Here is a 22244-nt window from a genome sequence, read left to right on the forward strand (position 1 = left end):
AAAATTTCTGATGGCAGCTGTCTGTCCATTTTAGGAACTGTCCAGAGTAGGATCAAATCCCCATAGCAAACCTATCCTGCTCTGGACAGTTCCTAAAATGTACAGAGGTGTCAGCAGAGAGCACTGTGATCAGACAGAAAGGACATTCAAAAAGAAAAGAACTTCATGTGGAGCATACAGCAGCTGATAGGATTAAGATTGATTTTAAATAGAAGTAATTTACAAATCTGTTTATCTTTTTGGCATCAGTTTATTTAAAAAAAAAAAAAAAAAAAAAAAAAAACGTTTTCCAGTGGAGTGCCCCTTTAATACTTACTGTAAAGGCATCAAATGAATGCTCTTACATACATAAGTTTTGTATAAGGTGATGGAGGTTACATGTCCCATATGACCCCTCACCAACAATTTGTATGCAGTGGCAGTCAAGCATGTCCACTGCCACTCCATACAACCTTATGCGTATTACAGAAAAGTACTATTTATTAAGTTGGTGCCAAGATAACTTTTTTAAAAAAAACTTTAAAAAAACAAAAAACTTAAAAATGGTTTATAACTTTGGAGCCATGTTCGTGACTATGAAAGTTCCTCATGGTCTGAAGATAGTCTTCCTGGTGTCTTCTATTCATAGTTATGTAATTTAAGAACTACTTCTCTTTTATATTCCCATTATCGACCGCTATATTTAGTGTATTTTTTAAGCATATCCTAATTCCATTGCACTCTGCAGAAAACATTGTATTGTCCCAGCCACAACCACTGAATTCATGAATTTTTATTTCGGGAAAAGTAAAAATCTATCCCTCTGTTTTTGTGCTGTTTGGGTGTGTGTGATGGTCCTTTTCCTCTCCGAGACGATGCTGCACCTCTGTCCTGTTATGAAAAAACAAATGGTAACTGCGGGGCATAGATACAAATACCAAAAAAAAAAATTATATTCAAGACTGTTATTCTCAACATTAAATAATTTGATCAACCCAACTTTCCTAGAAATTATAAAACATTATTTTCCAGATTGTTAGAAAAGCAGCAAAAAACAACAATGAACAACTGTATTACCCACAGCCAAGATCAACCATTACCGCCAACATTTTTCCAAGAAAGATGAAAAAGATGATAGTAGAAACCATTTGAGTAACAGTATCTTTATTACTTTTTCTTTCTTTCTGAATATCTCATCATTCTGCTCTTTTCATGATTTTTAGTACATACAGAGATACAATGCATTTGAAAAGTTTTGTGCTAAGACAGGACTGACTACAGTGTATGGTGAGCCACTCCTAAATATTCTGATCCCATAGAGCTAGCAGCAGTATACAGATAGTGCTGGGAGGGGAGGTAGGGGTCTGAGCTGCCAGGAGGGAGCTGATACGTGATAATGACTTCCTGTAGTTTACAGGAAGTCAGCTGACCCAGAAGAGATCACATGACTCAGCTGTAGTAATGAAACATATGGATGCAGCACAGCTGTATTGAAACAGATGACACTGTAGGAACAGTGGTGGTTAGTATACATTACATGTTCCTTGTAAGCTAAGGTTTCACATGTCTGTAATATTGACGCATTTTGATTTTCCTACGGAGTAATATATACAGGATATAATACGTCAAAATACTTACTACCCCCCCCCCTCTATACAATTTGCATATATTCACATTTTAACCTTATGAGTACTGTATACTTACTGGCTTCTGGTTCACGTGTCTGCTCCATTCTGGTGCAATGACAATTGGAAATGGATAGGTTTCTCCAAGACTAACATTAGCATGTGCAAGTGCAGCATTACTTAGTGCCCAGGGTGTATGAACATCTCCCCCTTTTATCTCCTGCAGCTCTGGAACCCATAATCGAATATATTCACCCTTTTATTAGAAGGGAAAAGAATACAAGAAAAGAAAATTAAGCCTATATTTACTGGTGAACTGACTTATTTAATTTATTTTAAATCTGAGACCAAACAATGAGAAACTGTCCACATGGAGATAGATAGAATTATTATTATTATCATCATCATTATCACCCTGACTCTTTAAAGTGGAAAAAAACGTATGCCATATTTTAAAGGGAATGGGTCATCAGTGTAACCCGCATCTGTTGGTACAGGCTAATAGTGCAGGAGACACTGATGATAACAATACTTACCTGTCCCTGAGCAGTGCTCCCATTCACCCACTTTCTTCCTTATTTTGGCTGCAAACTTGGTGCACGGGAGTGGGCAGGCGGATGTCACTGCTGCTGCTTTTTTACTTGTCCTGGCTGTGAGAAGGCTTTAAGAAGAAGCAGCAGTGACTGCACTCCTGGAGCTCCGTCCGTGAACCAAGCCTGCCACGGGAATAAGGAAGACAGCAAGCAAACGGATCAATGGATTGGGGATAGGTGACTATCATCATCATCAGTGTCACCCGCACAACTAGCCTGTACCAACAGGTTAGTGCAGGTGACACTGATTACAGATTCCCTTTAACCCCTTTGCGTACCATGATGTACATGTATATATCATGGGTTGTCCTGCCAAGAGGCTCTGTGACGTACACTTATGGCATGAAGATTGCACAACAGGAGAATGGTTGCATAATCCTTTGATGCTGTTAATAGCAGTGGTGGAATATAAAGTGCTTGACAGTAGAGGGCTCCCTCTGGCACTATGCAACTGCTGATGGGCCCCAGGTCTGCCAGACAGAACAGAGATGGTTAAACATTACGCCCGGAAACTAACCCAACATATCAGTTCTGCAGGCACAAGGAAAGCCGCCATCTCTGCATACAGCAGCTGACTAATAGGACCAAATATATAATGCAAATGCTAAAATTGTTTTTAAAGGGTACCTCTCATCAAAAAACTTTTGATATATTATAGATTAATGTATGCAGAATAACTTTACAATTGCATATTATTAAAAAATATGCTTCTTTCTATTTCATTTTCCACTTTGAAGAAATGACCACTAGGGGTCTCCCTACCAGTCCTGGCAGCAAGCATTTCAGACTCATGCTGGAGTCCTAAACACTACGAGCTGCCAGTCTGCTTTGTTCACAAAGGAGAACACTCAGAGCTGCCAGCCTGCTTTGTTCACAGCCTTTTTGGCTGTGAACAAAGCAGGCTGGCAGCTCTGAGTGTTTAGGACTCCAGCATGAGTCAGAAATGCTTGCTGACAGGACTGATCGGGAAAAATACAATAGAAAGAAGCATATTTTTCATTAACATGCTATTGGAAAGTTATTCAACATTTATTAATCTAAAATATATCAAAAGTTTATTTGATGAGAGGTACCCTTTAAAGGACAGCACTGTAAAAGACAAAACGAACACTTAGCATTTTTTGCACTAGGCGGCACTATTCTACTGTGTTACAGGAACGTTTCAGTTTACTTCTGTTAAGACATGACAAATATAACAGATTCTCCATCCCGGTGTTTAGTTATTTACAGTAAAAGGTCTGTAGCTGTACAGTGTATGTAGTATATGTAGGCGGTGGCTACATCTAAATGGGCACAGTCATAAAAAGACATATGAAATGTTTTGATCACTCAGGGTCTGACCAATCACAAGAACAAGTTGGGAAAAGGGAGAACTTTATTCTAGTTCTGTGTCATGTGACCAGGACGACTTAATGTAAGTCTATGGGGCTATCCTTGTCTCAGACATGTGTGTGTGTGTGTGTGTGTGGGGGAGGGTGGCTTATTCATCATAGTTTTTTTGTTTTTTTTTTATATATATAAAAGTGATTTTTCACACTGTTTTGCTGGGCGTAAGTCATATGTACCTGTTACAAAATGTATTAAAATGGCACATAGAGAGATATATATGGAGGGGCTGACACTCTGTTCTGGGAGAGATTCTGGGAGATTCTGTTCTGGGAGATTTGCGAGGGTCCCAGCGGTCAGACCCCCTGTGATCTACAATTTATCGATAATACTTTTTGTTCAGGATACTTCTTTAAATTTCAAATTTTACCTTATCCTAAGTAATTTTGATAAAATATTGCAAGGGGTGCGGAAGAGAATAAGTCACAATTTTTGTGCTAGTTGCTAAAATTTGCAACAAATATGCACAAAAAAAGCCGGACATATCATAGGGATTAGTATTGTCTTTAAGACATGTGAAAAGGTTTTGTTTTTGATTGACAAGTACCGTATTTTTCGCCGTATAAGATGCACTTTTTCTTCCCCAAAACTGGGGGGGAAAAAGTCGGTGCGTCTTATACGGCGAATACACCCCTATCGCGGCGGTCCCTGCGGCCATCAACGGCCGGGACCCGCGGCTAATACAGGACATCACCGATCGCGGTGATGCCCTGTATTAACCCTTCAGACGCGGTGATCAAAGCTGACCGCCGCATCTGAAGGGAAAGTGACACTAACCCGGCTGATCAGTCGGGCTGTTCGGGACCGCCGTGATTTCACCGCGGCGGTCCCGAACAGCCCGACTGAATAGCCGAGTTAGTGCTTACAGGACACCGGGAGGGACCTTACCTGCCTCCTTGGTGTCTTCTCCGTTCAGGGATCCCCTGTATGGCCAGCGCTCTCCTTCCTCGTCATCACGTCGTCGCGTACGTGCGTCGGCGTGCGTAACTACGTGATGACGGCGACGGAGAGCGAGGATACCCAGCCGTCAGCAGAGACGTTCCGGAGCGACGGGGACACGGCGACAGCGATGGAGCGACATCCAGGGCAGCGGTGACGGGTCCGGAGCGGCGGGGACACGTGAGTATTACCTCCTATGCAGTGGTCTTCAATCTGCGGACCTCCAGATGTTGCAAAACTACAACTCCCAGCATGCCCGGACAGCCAACGGCTGTCCGGGCATGCTGGGAGTTGTAGTTTTGCAACATCTGGCGGTCCGCAGGTTGAAGACCACTATTGGGTTCAAAATCTTTATTTTTTTAGATTTTGCACCTATAAATTGGGTGCGTCTTATACGCCGGTGTGTCCTATAGGGCGAAAAATACGGTACGCTTTCATTTCAACAAAATTGAGCATAGAAAAATAGCCAACAAGAAATATTTGATGTACTTTGAGACATACATTGCCGTCATAATCCAGTCCCTGTTTAACCATGTTAAACTTTCTGTTTTCTCTCGGGTCATTCCCAATTCCTGCACTGTACAACCAGTTCCCATAATTGCTGCAAACATCATAGTCCACCTAAAACACAGAAACCATAGAGAATTTAAACATTCTGCAGTCACTTAAATATGTAGCTCCTAGTAAATCTGAAGCAAAGGTTTTCCAAACAATATATAAATTTACTCCTTAGCGTCCACATGCAACTTTGATATTTAGAGGGAAAAAAAAAAACTCAGGAGAAAGTTAAGTTAATTTAAGTTTAAGTTAAATTAATATTTTTGTTAATGTTTTTGTATCACCAGAAGGAGCACAGCACAGGTCTCCACATTCCAAATACATTTGCATGCAGTAGAGGGGGCAAACCTGAACATCCTTGTGAGCAATATTGATAGGGACATAATACAGAATTTATTCTAGTAAAGTCCTTACTTGCAAGTGGGGGTGTTCTGCACTTGGTCTGTGTATTGAGCATGGATTTGGGGCCTCAAAAATTACTTTGCTCACTGTTTAAATTTAAATTCCAAATTAACCTTTCAATAGGATTTGTTTGGATAATACCAATATGTATAGCACTTTAAAGCGGTAGTCTGCCCTTAGACGTATTATGCTCTATCCAAAGGATAGGGGATAACACGTCTGATCACGGGGGACCTGGCCGCTGGGACCCCTGCGATTTCTGTGACGGCGCTGTGGTGTTACCGTCACGGAAGCCTGGGGCTTCCGCGATCGTGACGTCATGCCATGCCCCCCTCCATTCATGTCCATGAGAGGGAGCGTGATGGCTAGAACAGCAGTCATGCCTCCTCCCATAGACATGAATGGAGGGGACGTGGTGGCTGTGATCGCTAGTCATCCAACACGGAACGGAGTTCGCTCCGTGCACCGGATGACTGGGGGGCCATGGTGGAGATTGCGGGGGTCCCCAGATATGCTATCTCCTATCCTTTGGATAGGGGATTACATGTCTAGCGGCGGAGTACCCCTTTAAAAGCTATGGTTAATTGTTCATGTTGGGCCAAAGTTGTGTCAATGCCAGCAATATCATTAAAGGGAATCTGTCAAAACCTTTATATGATAGAAGCTGCAAACACTCTCGGAAAGCTGACAGGACACTTAAACATACCGGTGTCTTTAGTGATGGGTTCCTGGTAAATAAAACATCATCCTGAAGTGCTGCAGAATGGCACGCCTACTGGCTTTCCAACCCTGTCCTGTGCCACCTGATTGAAGTATAGAGCCTGGATTGATGACGAAGGCCCAGGCAGTGGTCTTCAACCTGCGGACCTCCAGATGTTTCCAAACTACAACTCCCAGCATGCCCGGACAGCCGATGGCTGTCCGGGCATGATGGGAGTTGTAGTTTTGGAACATCTGGAGGTCCGCAGGTTGAAGACCACTGTTAAATCAGACATTGACAAGCGGTGATGATGAAGGGGGTGGTGTGGGATGATGACAGGGTAATGATGAAGGGGGGGATGATGACAGTGTAATGATGAAGGGGGGGATGATGACAGTGTAATGATGAAGGGGGGGATGATGACAGGTGATGATGATGAGGGTGTTAATGACGGGGGTCTGGATGATGACAGGGGGGGGGGGTTGATGTATTTCCCACCCTAGGCTTATAGTCGAAACAATAACTTTTCCTGGGTTTTTGGGGTGAAATTAGGGGCCTCGGCTTATACTCGAGTATATACGGTACCATTTTTTTTTTTAGCACACATAAGCAAAAAACAAAGGACTTCAGAACACAAATGTGCAGCTTTGAAAAAAAATGAGATATATATATTTTATGTGTGTTTATTACATTTTTTTTTACCACTTTTTTCCCCTAAATGTACTAACGCTAACTTTTTTTTTTTTTAAGTATCCTGTGGATTACTTTAGATTTGGAGGACTACGGTGACCAGTGTTTTTCTTTGTTTAATGTCAATAAAATGGTTAATGAAGGCTTTTGGGTTGAGTTTTTTTGGAATAAATTTTTTTTAAACGTTTTTTAATTTTTTATTTACCATACAGGCTTAGTAGTGGAAGCTGTCTTATAGAGGGAGACCAAAACGAAGCCAGGCTTAGTGTTACCCTCAAAAACAGTTAGCGCTAACCCCCAATTATTACCCCAGTACCCACAGCCACAGGGGTGCTGGGAAAGAGCCAGTACCAACAGGCCTGGTGCATGAAAAATGGCACTCCTTGCCTAGGCGGTAACAGGCTGGCGTTATTTAGGCTGGGGAGGGCCAGTAACAATGGTCCTCGCCCACCCTGGTAACACCAGGCTGTTCCTGCTTGGTTGGTATTTGGCTGAGAATACAAATAGGGGGAACCTTATGCTTTTTTTTCATAAATAATTAAATATAATAAAATAAATAAATAAATAAAAAAAAACGCCTAGGGCTCCCCCTATTTTTATTTGCAGCCAAATACCAACCAAGCAGCAACAGCCTGACATTACCAGGGTGGTCGAGGACCATTGTTACTGGGCCTTCCAAGCATAAATAACGCCAGCCTGTTACCACCTAAGCCCAGGAGCGCCATTTTTGAAGCTCCGGGCCTGTTGGTACCGGCTCCTCCCAGCACCCATGTGGCGGTGGGTACCGGGGTAATAATTGAGGGTTAGTGCTTGCTGTTTTTGGGGCTAATGCTGAGCCCCGGCTTAGTAATGAACTACTAAGCCTGTCAAGTAAAAAAAAAAACACGTTTACATTTTTTTTATTCCAAATAAAACACCCCCCGAAAAGCACTTGTTAACCATTTTATTAACATTAAACAGAAAGAAAAAAAAAAAAAAAAAGCTGATCGTCGACGCAGTCCACTGAATCCGAAGTAGTCCACAGGATACACGGATCTGAAATGAGAAAAATAGGTTAATACATTTATTGTCACCCGCCGCGAATCTCCTGTGCCGCATGACCACAACTCCCAGCATGCCCTTACAGTAAGGATATGCTGGAAGTTGTAGTCATGTGGTTCGGGAGATGTGCGGGCGAGTGACAAGCTCATCACCTGCCCTCTGCTGCACAACTACAACTCCCAGCATGCCCTTACAGTAAGGACCTGCTGGGAGTTGTAGTCGTGCAAGCCAGGGAAGCGGGTGGTAATGCACTCCGCTCCCATGCCGTCGGTCATCAGAAAACCAGTGGAATTTCATATTTAATTGAAATGATAGTAAACTCTGCGGCGCCGTAGCAAAGGGGGCCCGGGCTGACATAACACTGTAGCCACCCAGGACTCCCACGGCTGGGCCGGGAGATGTGCAGGAGCCATCCCTGCCATCCCTCAGCGTGTACCACATAGCTGAGGGATGGCTCCTGCACATCTCCCGGCCCATCTGCAGGAGTCCCAGGCGGCTGCAGAGTGATGCCAGACGGGCTCCTTTTAACATATAAAGGAGCCGCATTGTTTTAGTCCCTACTGTACGATCAAATTTCCCACCGGGTCCCGTGATTGGCTGCTCAGTCCCGGTCAATCACAGGACCCAGCGGGAAATGTGAAATTACATTAGGGACTCCAAAGACCCCACGGTGCCGAGGTATGTTAATGGAGCCCGGGCTGGCATCACTCTGCAGCCACCCGGACTCCATCTGATTCTATCCCCACTGCCCTCACTTAGTGATGGGGATTGATTTACATCCCCCTCCCCCTTGTCTCCTACCCACCCACGCCGCACATCTCCAGCCCGCTGCAAGACTACAACTCCCAGCATGCCCTCGCTGTAAGGGCATGCTGGGAGTTGTAGTCTTGCAACAGGTAGCAGACAGACGGGAGATGTGCGGCGCGGGTGGGTGGGAGACAAGGTGGGGATGCAAATCAGTGTGATCCATGATCAGGTAGTCAGTAAAGCAGAAACATAAGCAAGGTTCAAGCTGGTGTAGATTCCTGGAGCTTTTTAATCAGATGCGCCTAGATCTGCGACAGTCGCAGTTGATAAATCAGGGTGCACTGGAAAGTGAAAAAACGTCTAAGTCGCAAATAATTGGAGTTACAACAAATATACGGAAAAATAAGCTCTACAAAAACTTTGATAAATCTGGGCCAATATATTTATAACAAACATTCAAACAAAAGATAAACATGTTTATAGAATAGCATTTCCGGTCATAAGGCAGACCAATCACACCTCTGGTTTAACAGCATTTATTTATTTATTTATTTTTTTTTAAGTCAGAGAGGTCCAAGTCTAAGTGATTTCTAACTTATTTGTAAATCACTTCATTTATCAAAAATGACTTCTTATTCCAGAAATAAAGCCTTGGCCACTCTGTGTCTTTGTTCCCTGCAATCTGACGTTCACTGTCTGTTAGGTTCAAAATGTTTCAAGTAACAAGAGATACAAAAACAGGACACGGGCATGGTTTAGCTATGGTTTAGCTATGGTTTAGCTACTGCTGAAGTCTTAAAACAATGATCTTATACAGTATACTGAGCACAGGGTGGCATTGTGCAGCTGAGTGCCAACGATTTTTAGCAGGTCAACATCAATCAGCGCTTACTTGTCCATCGCCTGATCTATTACACCAGACGGTATTGGCATGTTTGGCCAATAATCATCTTTTAATCTTCCCATTGGAACCTGGTCCTTTAATAAACACTGCCTTAGCATACCTGTTGCACATCTAAGGATAAGAGAGATACATGCAAACTTTATTTCTTGCATGACACCTTATTCTAGGAGTTGTCTACATTTCATGTGGGAAACTACTTAGTTCCCCATTTGAACTGTGGTTTCTAAAATGAAGTGACAGGAAGAAACACCAGATGGGATTATACTTCCCCTTTTTTGGTAGGCTTACATATTTTTAAAATGTATCTTTTTGTTTATCACTTATAAAATGTGAACATCAGAGTATTCCCAAGGCAGGGCTCTCTGTTCTTAGCTAGGGGTCTGACTGACAGCACACTCACATTATTTGCAGGAGAAATTTAAGGGTATGTTCACACAGTGGATAGTCCGTGTGGAATTTTGCCGGAATATTCCTCATGGACATTCCGCTGCAGCAGAGTCCCATTGATTTTAGGGGGATTATGCTGCACTGTTTACACGCTGGAAACATCTGCAGCAGAAATCCCGATTCCAGCATCCGCAAAAAGAATAGACTTGTCTACCCTTTTTATGGATTTTGCTTGGAAATGTATTGCCGTTTATGAGACTGTGCATTTCCAAGCGGTCTTAGCGCTCGCCAGATTATTCAAATGTGCGGAACGTCCGCAAGTGTTTTCCGTGCGGACATTCCGCACATTTTACGCTGTGTAAACATGGCCTAATACTACTAAGTGCTGAATGCAATAACTCTTTGCTTTGGCTAATAAAGTGGACCCCCCCCCCCCCCACAACACCACATAAAAAAAAAGACCCCCATATTCCTTATTTAAATGGCCATATGGTCATTTGCTAAAACTTTTTATATAATGTAGATAATAACTGTCAGGGACCGACCAGGGGGACAGGGAGAGTGAGCTCTAAACTGACCCTAAAACAGCTCTCCCTGCCTACTTGCCCATCCACCCTAAACGGTGGATCGGCGCTGGTCTCTCCTGAGCTAAAGTGCAGGGGAAGAATAAAAACACATACTAATAAATAGTCGGTCACAAACCAGAAACATAACAGGAATAAGAACTCTTTAAACTGATAAAGTTTAGAGGATACAGATCAGTGAGCAGCACAGGGGACACTATAGATCAGCGGACACGAACAGAGGACTCAGTCATCGTGAACAGAGGACACTATAGATCAGTAGTCATGTACAGAACTCCAAAGTTCTGAAATCAAGAACTAATACAAATAGAGTTCAAAACACCAGACAGGAAAACGGATAAGTCAAAAGACTTTAGGAACAGCCAGGAATATAGAATAATCCCCCAGAACATCCAGTAGACACAAAGTCCCCATGGACCAGAAAAAGGGATCTATCGCTAATCAGGAATATTCGCATTCCCTATGAAAAACCTCCAGTAGACACGAAGTCCCCATGGACAGGTAATAGGGATGCCTAGATACACAGGATATATTTACAGAACACTGTTCACACTGAACACAAGACAGGAATAATCGCAATCCCTTCAGAGCACCTGCAGTAGACAAGGAGTCCCATGGAGCGGTAACAGGCATGTCACATAGGACACTGTTCACACTGGACACTCCACTTCACTATAGGAGTAGCCATTGATAATAAATCCAAATAGACTACTGGCCAGCGGCACACTCCACCATGTGGTCAGGATGCTGGCCCAGAAGGAAAACAGAAATATAAAAACACACAACTTCACACTGTGTTTTCTCTTATCTGTTTTTGTGAACAGACACATAGCAGAAAGGATAAACAAATCTTAAACAGACTAAACAAACACATCTTAAAATCCACTAAGAGCATGCCACCTAACATGGCTAAAACCAGAAAATACAAAGTGCATGCTAAAACAGATAGTAGATTAAAAGCTCAAACAAAGAGTGTTTCACCAAGCCTCCATTAGCAGCATAGCCAGCATGTTAGCAACAAGACATCAGGAATTCCATCAGTAAATGAAGTCAGGATGAAATTAAGTCAATCACCAGCCCAGAGACAAGACTGGGCTGACATTAATCCTTCCAATAGTTATTAGCTTCTGAAGTTGAGTTGTTGTTTTCTGTCTAACTGTACTCTGATGACTCACGTCCCGGGAGCTGTGCAGTTCCTATGGGGATATTCTCCCATCATGCACAGCTCCCGGGACGTGACATCATCATTGGGCAGTTAGATAGAAAACTTCAGAAGCTAATAACTATTGGAAGGATTAAGATTTTTAAATAGAAGTAATTTACAAATCTGTTTAACTTTGCAGAGCCAGTTGATATATATAAAAAAGGTTTTGCCTGGAATACCCCTTTAAATAGACACACCCTAGGAGCGATTGGCTAACAGAGGCTGAGGCTGAAAAAGCCAGAGACATTAACTAAATAAAAGGGAAAATAAAACTGTTCACACACAAGCCAACCAATAGCTGTGTGTGAACACAGGCGAATACAGACATGACAACATATGTATATTCGTAATATACATTGGTTAAAAAATGTGTATATTTTTGGGTGAAAAAAATGCTGTCTTGTCCTGCCCACACTTCTTGTATTTTGTCCCTGCCAAGACACACAAGCAATAGCTACAGGGACAAGACCAAAAATACACATACATTTACAAGTATACATATAATGTTAATCTACTATATATAAACTGTTTTTTGCAAATGACAGCACCCATTTAAGATTTGTCCATCTATATCTTCAGCCATCATTCCTTGGACTCTATATAAAACATATTTAGGAGGCACAATTCTTTTGCATATATCTGCAGGTTTCTGGCACAAGTTAGTCACTAATTTTTGCACAACACAGGGCTTGCCTCTTTAGAAAAAGTGGAGTGGGCATTACATAAAAGGGGCGTGACCAAACCAGCTCATCAAATTTGCTAAGAGTTAAAGAGTACCCGTCACAAAATAAAACTTTTAAAGGGTACCTCTCATGAAATAAACTTTTGATATATTTTAGATTAATGAATGTTGAATAACTTTCCAATAGCATGTTAATGAAAAATATGCTTCTTTCTATTGTATTTTTCCCGATCAGTCCTGTCAGCAAGCATTTCTGACTCATGCTGGAGTCCTAAACACTCAGAGCTGCCAGCCTGCTTTGTTCACAGCCAAACAGGCTGTGAACAAAGCAGGCTGGCAGCTCTGAGTGTTCTCCTTTGTGAACAAAGCAGACTGGCAGCTCGTAGTGTTTAGGACTCCAGCATGAGTCTGAAATGCTTGCTGCCAGGACTGGTAGGGAGACCCCTAGTGGTCATTTCTTCAAAGTGGAAAATTAAATAGAAAGAAGCATATTTTTTAATAACATGCAATTGTAAAGTTATTCTGCATACATTAATCTATAATATATCAAAAGTTTTTTTGATGAGAGGTACCCTTTAATATAGTGTTCCTTGTTTAATTAGCAGACACTTTCCCATTCACTTACATTTAAAAAAAAATTATGTTGATAATTTTAAAAGCAATAGAAAACGTCCACTAGGTGGCACTGTTCTGTTCCCTGCCATAATTAATACGGTGAGTTTGGTCTCCTCCCGGCCAGGCAGGAGTCAAAACTCAAGAAGTGTTTCTCTGCACTGAACTTGATTGATAGCTGCACAGAGCCTCACTGAAACATGCACAGAGCCTCACTGAAAGCTGCACAGAGACTGAGGTCTTCTATTCATCCCAGTGCTGCAAAGATGTGGGGGCAGAAGTGGTCCCCCAGCAGGCTTCAGTGATGTCATGACTGCTGGGAAACGCCCACTTTCTCCTGCTGGAAGATTGCACTATGTGAGCAAGAATAAAAAGATACAGCTTTTTTTTTTTTTTTTTTTAATAGCAGCAGGGGTGTTAGGAGTAGTTAGTTTAGGAAAGTTTATTTGGTGACAGGTTCTCTTTAAGCCCATTAACTGGCATAAATCACAGCTGAAGATTTACCGGTAAGTAAATTCCTGCTGCTTTTTTCAACAGCAGATTTATTATTAGGACCAGTGTGGGATACGCTGGCCTTATTAAATCTCCTCCCCCCAGCCTCTAAGAAATGCATTGTATTTCCAAACTGACGAATATGTAGCTAACACTCTGAGCTTATGTGACCCAAACATAATAAGATTGAATCTAATGCACCGATATGACACCTGTTTATTGGACATCAGATTTCCTTTCTCAATACAGTGACCCCCCGACCTACGATGGCCCCGACATACGATCATTTCAAGATACGATCACTCTCAGAGGCCATCGCATGTTGAAGGCAGCATAAACATACGATGCTTTTGTATGTCGGGGCCATCGCATAAACGGCGGCGCTGACTGCTTCAGCTGCCACCGGATAACAGTTTACGGTGCCCCGTGTGGTCCCCTGATGATCACTTACCTGTCCTCGGGGCTCCGGCGCGTCCTCTTCGGAATCCCTGCATCGTCGGCGCTCTCCATTATGGCGGCGACGGAGAGCGGTGACGGAGAGCGAGGATGCCGGTGAAGCAGAGGCCTTGCTGGAGCGTCAGGGATGCGGCGACAGTGATGGACGGAGACATCCAGGGCAGCGGTGATGAGCGGTGACGGTCCGGATCGGTGGGGACAGGCGAGTACAACTTCCTATACCAGTGGTCTACAACCTGCGGACCTCCAGATGTTGCAAAACTACAACTCCCAGCATGCCCGGACAGCCGTTGGCTGTCCGGGCATGCTGGGTGTTGTAGTTTTGCAACATCTGGAGGTCTGCAGGTTGTAGACCACTGTCCTATACTTTACATTGCACGGATCCCTCAACATACGATGGTTTCAACAAACGATGTTCCATTTGGAACGGATTACCATCGTATGTTGAGGGACCACTGTACCTCACAACTTTGATAAATAGAATCAAATTCATCTTACCAGCAAATATTCAAACCATTCTGCACCTAATCTCCAGTCAAGTCCAAGATCCTTGGTTAGAAAACTGGCCACATTCTGGCGGCCACGATTGGACATAAACCCAGTCATGGCTAGTTCACGCATATTGGCATCAACAAAAGGGACTCCAGTACGACCCTCTGAAATCCACAACAAGAACCTGTGTAAGTTATATATCTCTTCCTCATATATTCGTAGTAATAAATATTCTATATATGATAAACAAAACACTGACCTTTCCAGGCTTCAAACTGTTTTAGATCCTTCTTCCAAGGAACTTCTTTATCTTGAAGACCTACATTAATTCAGATGTCAGTAGTTATGGTGAAAGAACTATAAGGCTGGATTTACATATCATGGCATTTCTCTAGGCTTTCTGTTAAAGGGGTACTCCGCCCCTAGACATCTTATCCCCTATCCAAAAGATAGGGGATAAGATGTCAGATTGCCGGGGTCCCGCTGCTGGGGACCCCGGGGATCGCTGCTGCAGCACCCCGCTATCATTACTGCGCAGAGCGAGATCGCTCTGCACGTAATGACGGGCAATACAGGAGCATCGTTACGTCACGGCTCCACCCCTCGTGACGTCACGGTCCGCCCCCGTCAATACAAGTCTATGGGAAGGGGGCGTGGCGGTCGTTACGCCCCCTGCCATAGACTTGCATTAAGGGGACGGGCCGTGATGTCATGAGGGGCGGAGCCATGACGTCACGCTGCTCCGGCCCCTGTATCGCCCGTCATCACGTGCAGAGCGATCTCGCTCTGCGCAGTAATGACAGCGGGGTGCTGCAGCAGCGATCCCCGGGGTCCCCAGCAGCGGGACCCCGGCGATCTGACATCTTATCCCCTATCCTTTGGATAGGGGATGAGATGCCAGGGGCGGAGTACCCCTTTAACTTCAAAAACACAGTGAACAGGGAATATTTGGGTTCAGTGAAAATTTTTTCTGGTCTTCCCGTTGGCTTTTCTATAGGACCAGGAAAAAATGGATGTGCCAAAAAAATATGAAAAATGCTTAACCCCTTAAACCACGGGTTTTTTCATTTTTGTACTATCATTTTTTCTATCCTCACCTTCTAAAAATCATAACACTTTCAATTTTCCACCTACAGACCTATAGGAGGGCTTGTTTTCTTGCACCACCAATTTTACTTTGTAATGCCATCAATCATCTCACCACAAAATTTGTTGGGCAAAATTGAAAAAAAAAACATGCCATTTTGTAAATTTTGTGTTTACAAAGTGTCATACAAAAAAATATACAAAAAATTAAAAAAGTTTTAGACTTTGGTATTTTTTTTACGTAAATACAATGAACTGTGTGGTTTAAATAAAAATTGTTTTGTTTACAATTTTATTTTTTTATTTTTTTATTTATGGGAAAATGGGTTGATTCAAACTTTTATTAGGAAAGGGGTTAATTCTCATTTACTAACACACACACACGGGTGTGGAAATAAAAAATAAAAACTACTTGTCCAAGGGACTAAAGCGGAACACAATCTACTTGTCCCTCAAGAAAATCCACTTGTCCTGGCAAATAAAATAATTCAACCAAAATAGTAATAGTATGTAAATAAGGTCTTTATTAGTTTCTGCACTTTCGTTTTTTCCTCCTCATCCAATAATAGCCATAACTCTTATTTTTCCATCTACAGACTCATGAGGCTTGTTTTTTGCGGGGCCAAGTATACTTTGTAATGACACCTTTCATTTTTCCATAACTTATGCTCTGAAACAAAAACATTTATTTGTAAGGTGAAATAGAAAAAATGCTAATTTGGGGTTTTCTTTTTTCCGCCATTCACCTTGTGGTCAAACTTACGGTACATACTATTTTGATACTTATTTAGTTTCCGTCATGTTATAATAATAATTTTTTTTTCAAACTTTTTAATAAAAAAATAAAAAATTTATATATATATATATATATATATATATATATATATATATATATATATATATATATATATATATATAAAACAATGGCGCAGCACTCCAAAATTGCAAAAAAGTGTAAAAAATTTTTTTTTATTCCTTCATGTCAAAATTCAAAGCGACGTTTCAGCTCCCCACTGGAGCTTTTTTCAAGCTTGAAAAAAGCTCCAGTGGGGAGCTGAAACGTCGCTTTGAATTTTGACATGAAGGAATAAAAAAAATTTTTTTACACTTTTTAGCAATTTTGGAGTGCTGCGCCATTGTTTTCTATTACATGGACTTTGATCGAGTCAGGGCGCTGGCACCGGGCATCTAATGGTGAAGTAGTGCTGCATTGTTTTTGAATATATATATATATATATCTATCTATCTATCTATCCCTGACCCCTATAATATTTTTATTTTTCTGTATACTGGGCTGTATGGGGGCAAATTTTTTGGGCCTTAATATGCTGTTTGTATCGATACCATTTTGGTAGTAATCGGACTTTTTGAACACTTTTACTTCATTTTTTCTGGGATATGATGTTATAAACATAAAAAAACAAAATTCTGATTTTTTTTTTTTTTTACTTTAACGCCATTTACTGTACGGGATTTGAAATGTTATTTTTTAATAGTTCGAACAATTATGCACGCGCCAATACCAAATATGTTTGTTTATTTTTATTATGTTTACATATTTTTATATGGAAAAGGGGAGTGATATGAACTTTTAGAAACACACATTAAAGGGGTTATCCAGGAAAAAACTTTTTTTATATATCAACTGGCTCCAGATTGTTAAACAGATTTGTAAATTACTTCTATCAAAAAAATCTTAATCCTTTCAGTACTTATGAGCTTCTGAAGTTAAGGTTGTTCTTTTCTGTCCAAGTACTCTCTTCTAAACTGGGCGGTTCCCGAGATACGTGTCATCAGAGAGCACTTAGACAGAAAAGAACAACTCAACTTCAGCAGCTAATAACTATTGGAAGGATTAAGATTTTTTAATAGAAGTAATTTACAAATCTGTTTAACTTTCTGGAGCCAGTTGATATATATAAAAAAAGTTTTTTCCTGGATAACCCCTTTAACCCCTTCCATATTAAGCTTTTTATTAGCTTTTTTTTTTTTTAAATACACTTTTTTAGGAGGAATCATTTATATTCCTTATACAGATCTATGCAGTTCTATTGAACTCCATTGATTTGTGTTCATTTGGTTGAGCCTGCTACCTCCACAGGGAATCGCCCCCAGTGATCGCGCCGCAGGGGGGAGATCCACCCAGCTAGACCACCAGGGATGGTTAAAATATTTCTTTAGACACCGCTGTCACCACTCGAGTCAGAAGCCCGCTTCATACACCCCGAGTGCCGGTGTGAGGTGTAGACTTGCCATGCAAGTCTGCATCCGCTCCTGCACCTCACACCGCATTAAAAAAAAAAAAAGGGGTAAGTCCGTCCAGCCCTGCTTGCCCGATACAGGGCTAAATCTATGAAAAAATTCACCTGCCCGGCGCCCGGAACTACATGTCCCAGGCGTCGGGCGATAGGATTTCCACATCCCTGATAGAGATATATAGATAGATAGAGACATATATATATCTCTATCTCTATACACACACATACACCATTTTTTAGTCCATAGGCGACTATTACTTGCAATCCTCTGATTGCATACATGGTTCAATGCTATGCTATAGCATAGCATTGATCTGTGTTATCAGTGCTCTGCTGCTCCAGCCTGCATGGCTGGCTGGGAGCAGCAGAGTACCGATAAGATGGCAAAAAGGCAGGTAAGGACCCTCCCACCGTTGTCTAAGCTCAGCTCTTTTTTTTTTTTTTTTTTTTTTTTTTTTTTTTTACACACACTGATCAACTTTGATCACGGTGTCTAAGGGGTTAACACCGGGCATCACCAGGATCGGGATATCCGTCCGGTATTAGCCACGGGTCCCGGCGGCTTATAGCTGTCGGGACACCCCCCCCCCCCCCCCCGCTATGAGGCAGGGTCAGCTCCTGAGCCCATGTCACAGAAGGGGAGCGGGACAAGGGCGTACAGGTAAGCCTGTCAAATGCTTAAATTCATTGCATTTTCACAAGACTTCAAACAGTGTGTGTCAAGAAGAACATACACCAAAAATTCAGAATACCACTGCTTTTCCACTGTCAGCTCCTTTGGGTCCTGTTGGATTGGGATTAAAAGCAAAACACTGGTATTCACATGTATAATTTCAACAAACTGAAATACATTGATATCCAATAGGTGGAGAAAATAGATGTTTAGTTCGGCACTACAACTCCCAGCAGGACAGTCCTTTAGCTCACTCCTTTCAGTTAGTGAAATAGCAGGCAGCGCTGGACTAGATATTATGGCAGTGAAGCGTTTAACAGGGTGGTGCTCAGCCTTAAAAGGAGTACTTCACAGGCCAGCGTTCGGAACTTTTATTTCCGAATGTTGTGTGCCCGCTGTGGGGGCGGCCACACCCCCCTCGTGACATCACACCACGCCCCCTCAATGCAAGTCTATGGGAGGGGGCATGCACACAGCGTTCTGAACAAAATGTTCCTAACGCACAAACGTGCGGCACTCACTAAAGTTTTGTATGATGGTTTTGGACCACCCCATTACAGCACACAAAAGGGAGAAGTTATCTGCTTATTCATTATGCTATGTTTTTACTACAACATACAGCAAACAGTATTTATCAGTCCATCATACCGCTCAAAAAGAATATCCTCCTTCCATACTTCAGAGCCACAAACCGGAAGTAATCTCTCCATAAAAGCTCAAAAATTACCCTAAAAAAGAGAAATGAAACCAGATGGGTTACTAAATTCTAGAGTAAAACTGTACATTTGATCTAAGATTAGATGCACACTTGTATGTCTCAACAAAAGTTTTCTCAGCAAAATGGTACAAATGCGAACGCAGATCTCCCGTTGAGAGTTTAAAAAGGGGCGGGGTCTCCGTGCGCTACCCTCAGCAAAATTTTCGCTAGTGGAATCTCTACTATTGAAAATCTGCTGCAGACCCTATTGACCTCAATAGCGCCTGCAGCGAATTTTCAACAGCGGAGGCTCCGCTGGCGAAAATCAGCTGAGGGCAGTGCACTGAGACCCCGCCCCTTTTCAAACTTGCAGCGGGAGATCCTCTGCGAGTTTGAAAAAATCTGCTGGTGTGAACGAGCCCTTACGGTACATTCACAGGTGTGTATTTTTTTGCAGATTTTCCGCAGCATATTTTGATACCCATTGACTTCAAAGGATATCAAAGTCTACAGCAGAAACATCTGCACGTGTGAACATACCCTTAGAGTTACATTTTAAAGATCCCTTACAATGCTGGATATAGTTAATCCTTAAATACATTTTGTGGGAGACATACACAAAGGCTAAACGTATACACGTGCAAAGCTCACATTATATAAACACACGCATGTATATGTCATTAACCCCTTAAGGACCCGGGGTTTTTCCACTTTTCGTTTTTTCCTCCTTTCCTAAATAAATTCTTTCAATTTTGCACCTATAAATCCATATGATGGCTTATTTTTTGCACCACCAATTCTACTTTGTAATGACATCAGTCATTTTACCCAAAAATCTACCGCGAAACGGGAAAAAAAAAAAAATCATTGTGCGACAAAATTGAAAAACACCATTTTGTAACTTTTCGGGGCTTCCGTTTCTACACAGTACACAGGCGGCATGAGAGCTCATTTAATGTGCAGTGTTCTGAATTTTTCTGTACCATTTTTGTTATAAATTTTTCCATGATCTAAAAAGTGACAAAAAATACGCTATTTTGGACTTTGGATTTTTTTTTTCACCTACGCCATTGACCGTGCGGTTTAATTAACGATATATTTCCATAATTATGGCATTTCTGCACGCGGCGATAGCACATGTTTATTTATATTTACACAGTTTTTTTTTTGTTTTTTTTTATGGGAAAAGGGGGGGCGATTCAAACTTTTAAGGGAAGGGGTTAAATTATCTTCACTTTTTTTTGCAATGTTATAGCTCCCATAGGGGGCTATAACACTGCACACACTGATCTTTTACATTGATCAATAGTTTCTCATAGGAAATCATTGATCGATGATTCTGATGCTTGACTGCTCATGCCTGGATGCTCAAGTCATTCGGCGATCGGACACCAGGAGGCAGGTAAGGGGACCCTCCTCGTGTCCTACAGCCATTCGGGACACCGCGATTTCACACCGTGGCTCCACGTTATAGAAAGGGAAAGGACCCAGTATGTACAGGTATGCCCTTGGTTCTTAACAGGTTAAGGGGTATTCCAGGATTTTTATATTTGACTAGGGGCTGTAAAGTAATTGTTGCTTACAATATAGTGTCTGTACCTGTGTGTGACGGTTTTTTCACAATTCTTATGTGATTTTCACCCCAATATTTATTTTTAAACAGCATACAAAATTACTGTTGTCTCAGATTTTTCCCAGGTTGCAATGCGGCCGAGACCTTTACACATGACTAGGGCTATCAGCCAAACCAGGCACTTATTTGTAGACAGCAGTTTCGGGGTTCTTGCCCACAACCATCCAAGGAAGTGTACTAGTTGGCTAGATTAGATGGCTTTGATGCAGCGCTGGGCGGCTACTTTTTGTAACGCATGTTTCCAACATCCAGTCGAAAGTACAGAGCCTTAAAAGCACAGGAAAAAAGTACACAACTAAGCTCTCCTGCAGACAGAAGAAAACTAGTTTGGCTTATATCCTCATGTTTTAAGGCTTTTTTATTAGCTGGAAAGAACATACAAGGTTAGATACCAAAAGGTGGCACAAGAGAGACAGTTTTCATTGCTTGGCAACCCTGTACATCAGTTTGAGAACATGGGTTATCCACTGTTACAAATATTAATATGGTGCTGGGGTGGGGAAGAAATTGAAAAAAAAAAAAAGTGTATAATTACCTAGCCCCAGTCACCCACAGTTCCCATTCAGCACTGTCCAGTCCCAAGATTTGCCTCTCCCTCCTGCTTCTGAAACAAATGCTCGGTGCAGGACCTGCTCATCTCAGAAGCAGGATGAAGAGAGAAAAATCGGGAGACCAGAGTCAAACGGGAGCTGCAGGGTCTGTGGCTATGCAAGTATATATATTTTTTTTCTAATTTACTTCATATTGACGTTTTATTTTGGTATCTCTATGACATCATCTGTAAATGAGCTTTGTATTTACTTAGCATAACATCTACACAATGACCCAGAGTTAACAAACTGTGTGAGGGAAAAGTGGAGAGATTTTTCCATAGCAGCCAATCACAGCTCAGCTAAAGAGCTGAGGTAAAGTGAAAGCTAAGCTGTGATTGGTGGCTGTCGGAAAATCACCCCACTTTTTCTCTCACACAGTTTGATAAATCTGGGTCAATCGGTCTCTAATATATCCACAAATTATTAGATCTGCAACAGGAAATGTTAACAAAAAGGAAAAACCTGCCATATACTTCTTACCAGTATGTACTCTGATTTGCAGTTCTTTCTTTCTCATATTTATGGATCTGCTCAAATATATATCTGGGAGAGATACAGCCCAGTGCAAGCCTGAAATATAACAACATTTAATGATAAAGAAATGATGCACCTTTTTGGCCTTTTAACTCTTAAGTGGGTACAACATATGTTGCTGGGTTGAAACTTACCACGGGGCAAACTTGGTTGAATAATCCACTCCTATGAGTCCATTACGAGTATCTTTATAAGAGGCAACAAGATTCTAAAGAAATAATAATGGTCAATAGAATAACCATTCCAATGGTCTGCTCTACTGCTTGGAAACAAACTGGCAAATTAGTCATTTTTATA

At 41.8% G+C, this 22244-nt stretch overlaps 1 protein-coding gene across 3 annotated transcripts in view; it reads right to left on the reverse strand.

Moving 5' to 3' along the window:
• Positions 1 to 267: 267 nt before the first annotated feature.
• Positions 268 to 22244, reverse strand: part of LOC130273236 (cryptochrome DASH) — a 79015-nt gene continuing 57038 nt past the window's right edge. For 2 of the 3 annotated variants that reach the window (XM_056519678.1, XM_056519677.1), the window contains exons 7-14: positions 22082 to 22155; positions 21894 to 21983; positions 19139 to 19218; positions 14733 to 14792; positions 14480 to 14637; positions 5024 to 5143; positions 1684 to 1860; positions 268 to 870 (exon numbers count right to left, since the gene is read on the reverse strand). In XM_056519678.1, coding sequence (XP_056375653.1) covers positions 763 to 870; positions 1684 to 1860; positions 5024 to 5143; positions 14480 to 14637; positions 14733 to 14792; positions 19139 to 19218; positions 21894 to 21983; positions 22082 to 22155 — 867 coding nt within the window. In that variant the 3' untranslated portion in view covers positions 268 to 762. The remainder of the gene's footprint in view (positions 871 to 1683; positions 1861 to 5023; positions 5144 to 14479; positions 14638 to 14732; positions 14793 to 19138; positions 19219 to 21893; positions 21984 to 22081; positions 22156 to 22244) is intronic. The other variant, XM_056519679.1, reaches the window with a different exon arrangement.

This window comes from Hyla sarda, chromosome 5 (assembly GCF_029499605.1).
Source record: "Hyla sarda isolate aHylSar1 chromosome 5, aHylSar1.hap1, whole genome shotgun sequence".
Taxonomy (NCBI): Eukaryota; Metazoa; Chordata; class Amphibia; order Anura; family Hylidae; genus Hyla; species Hyla sarda.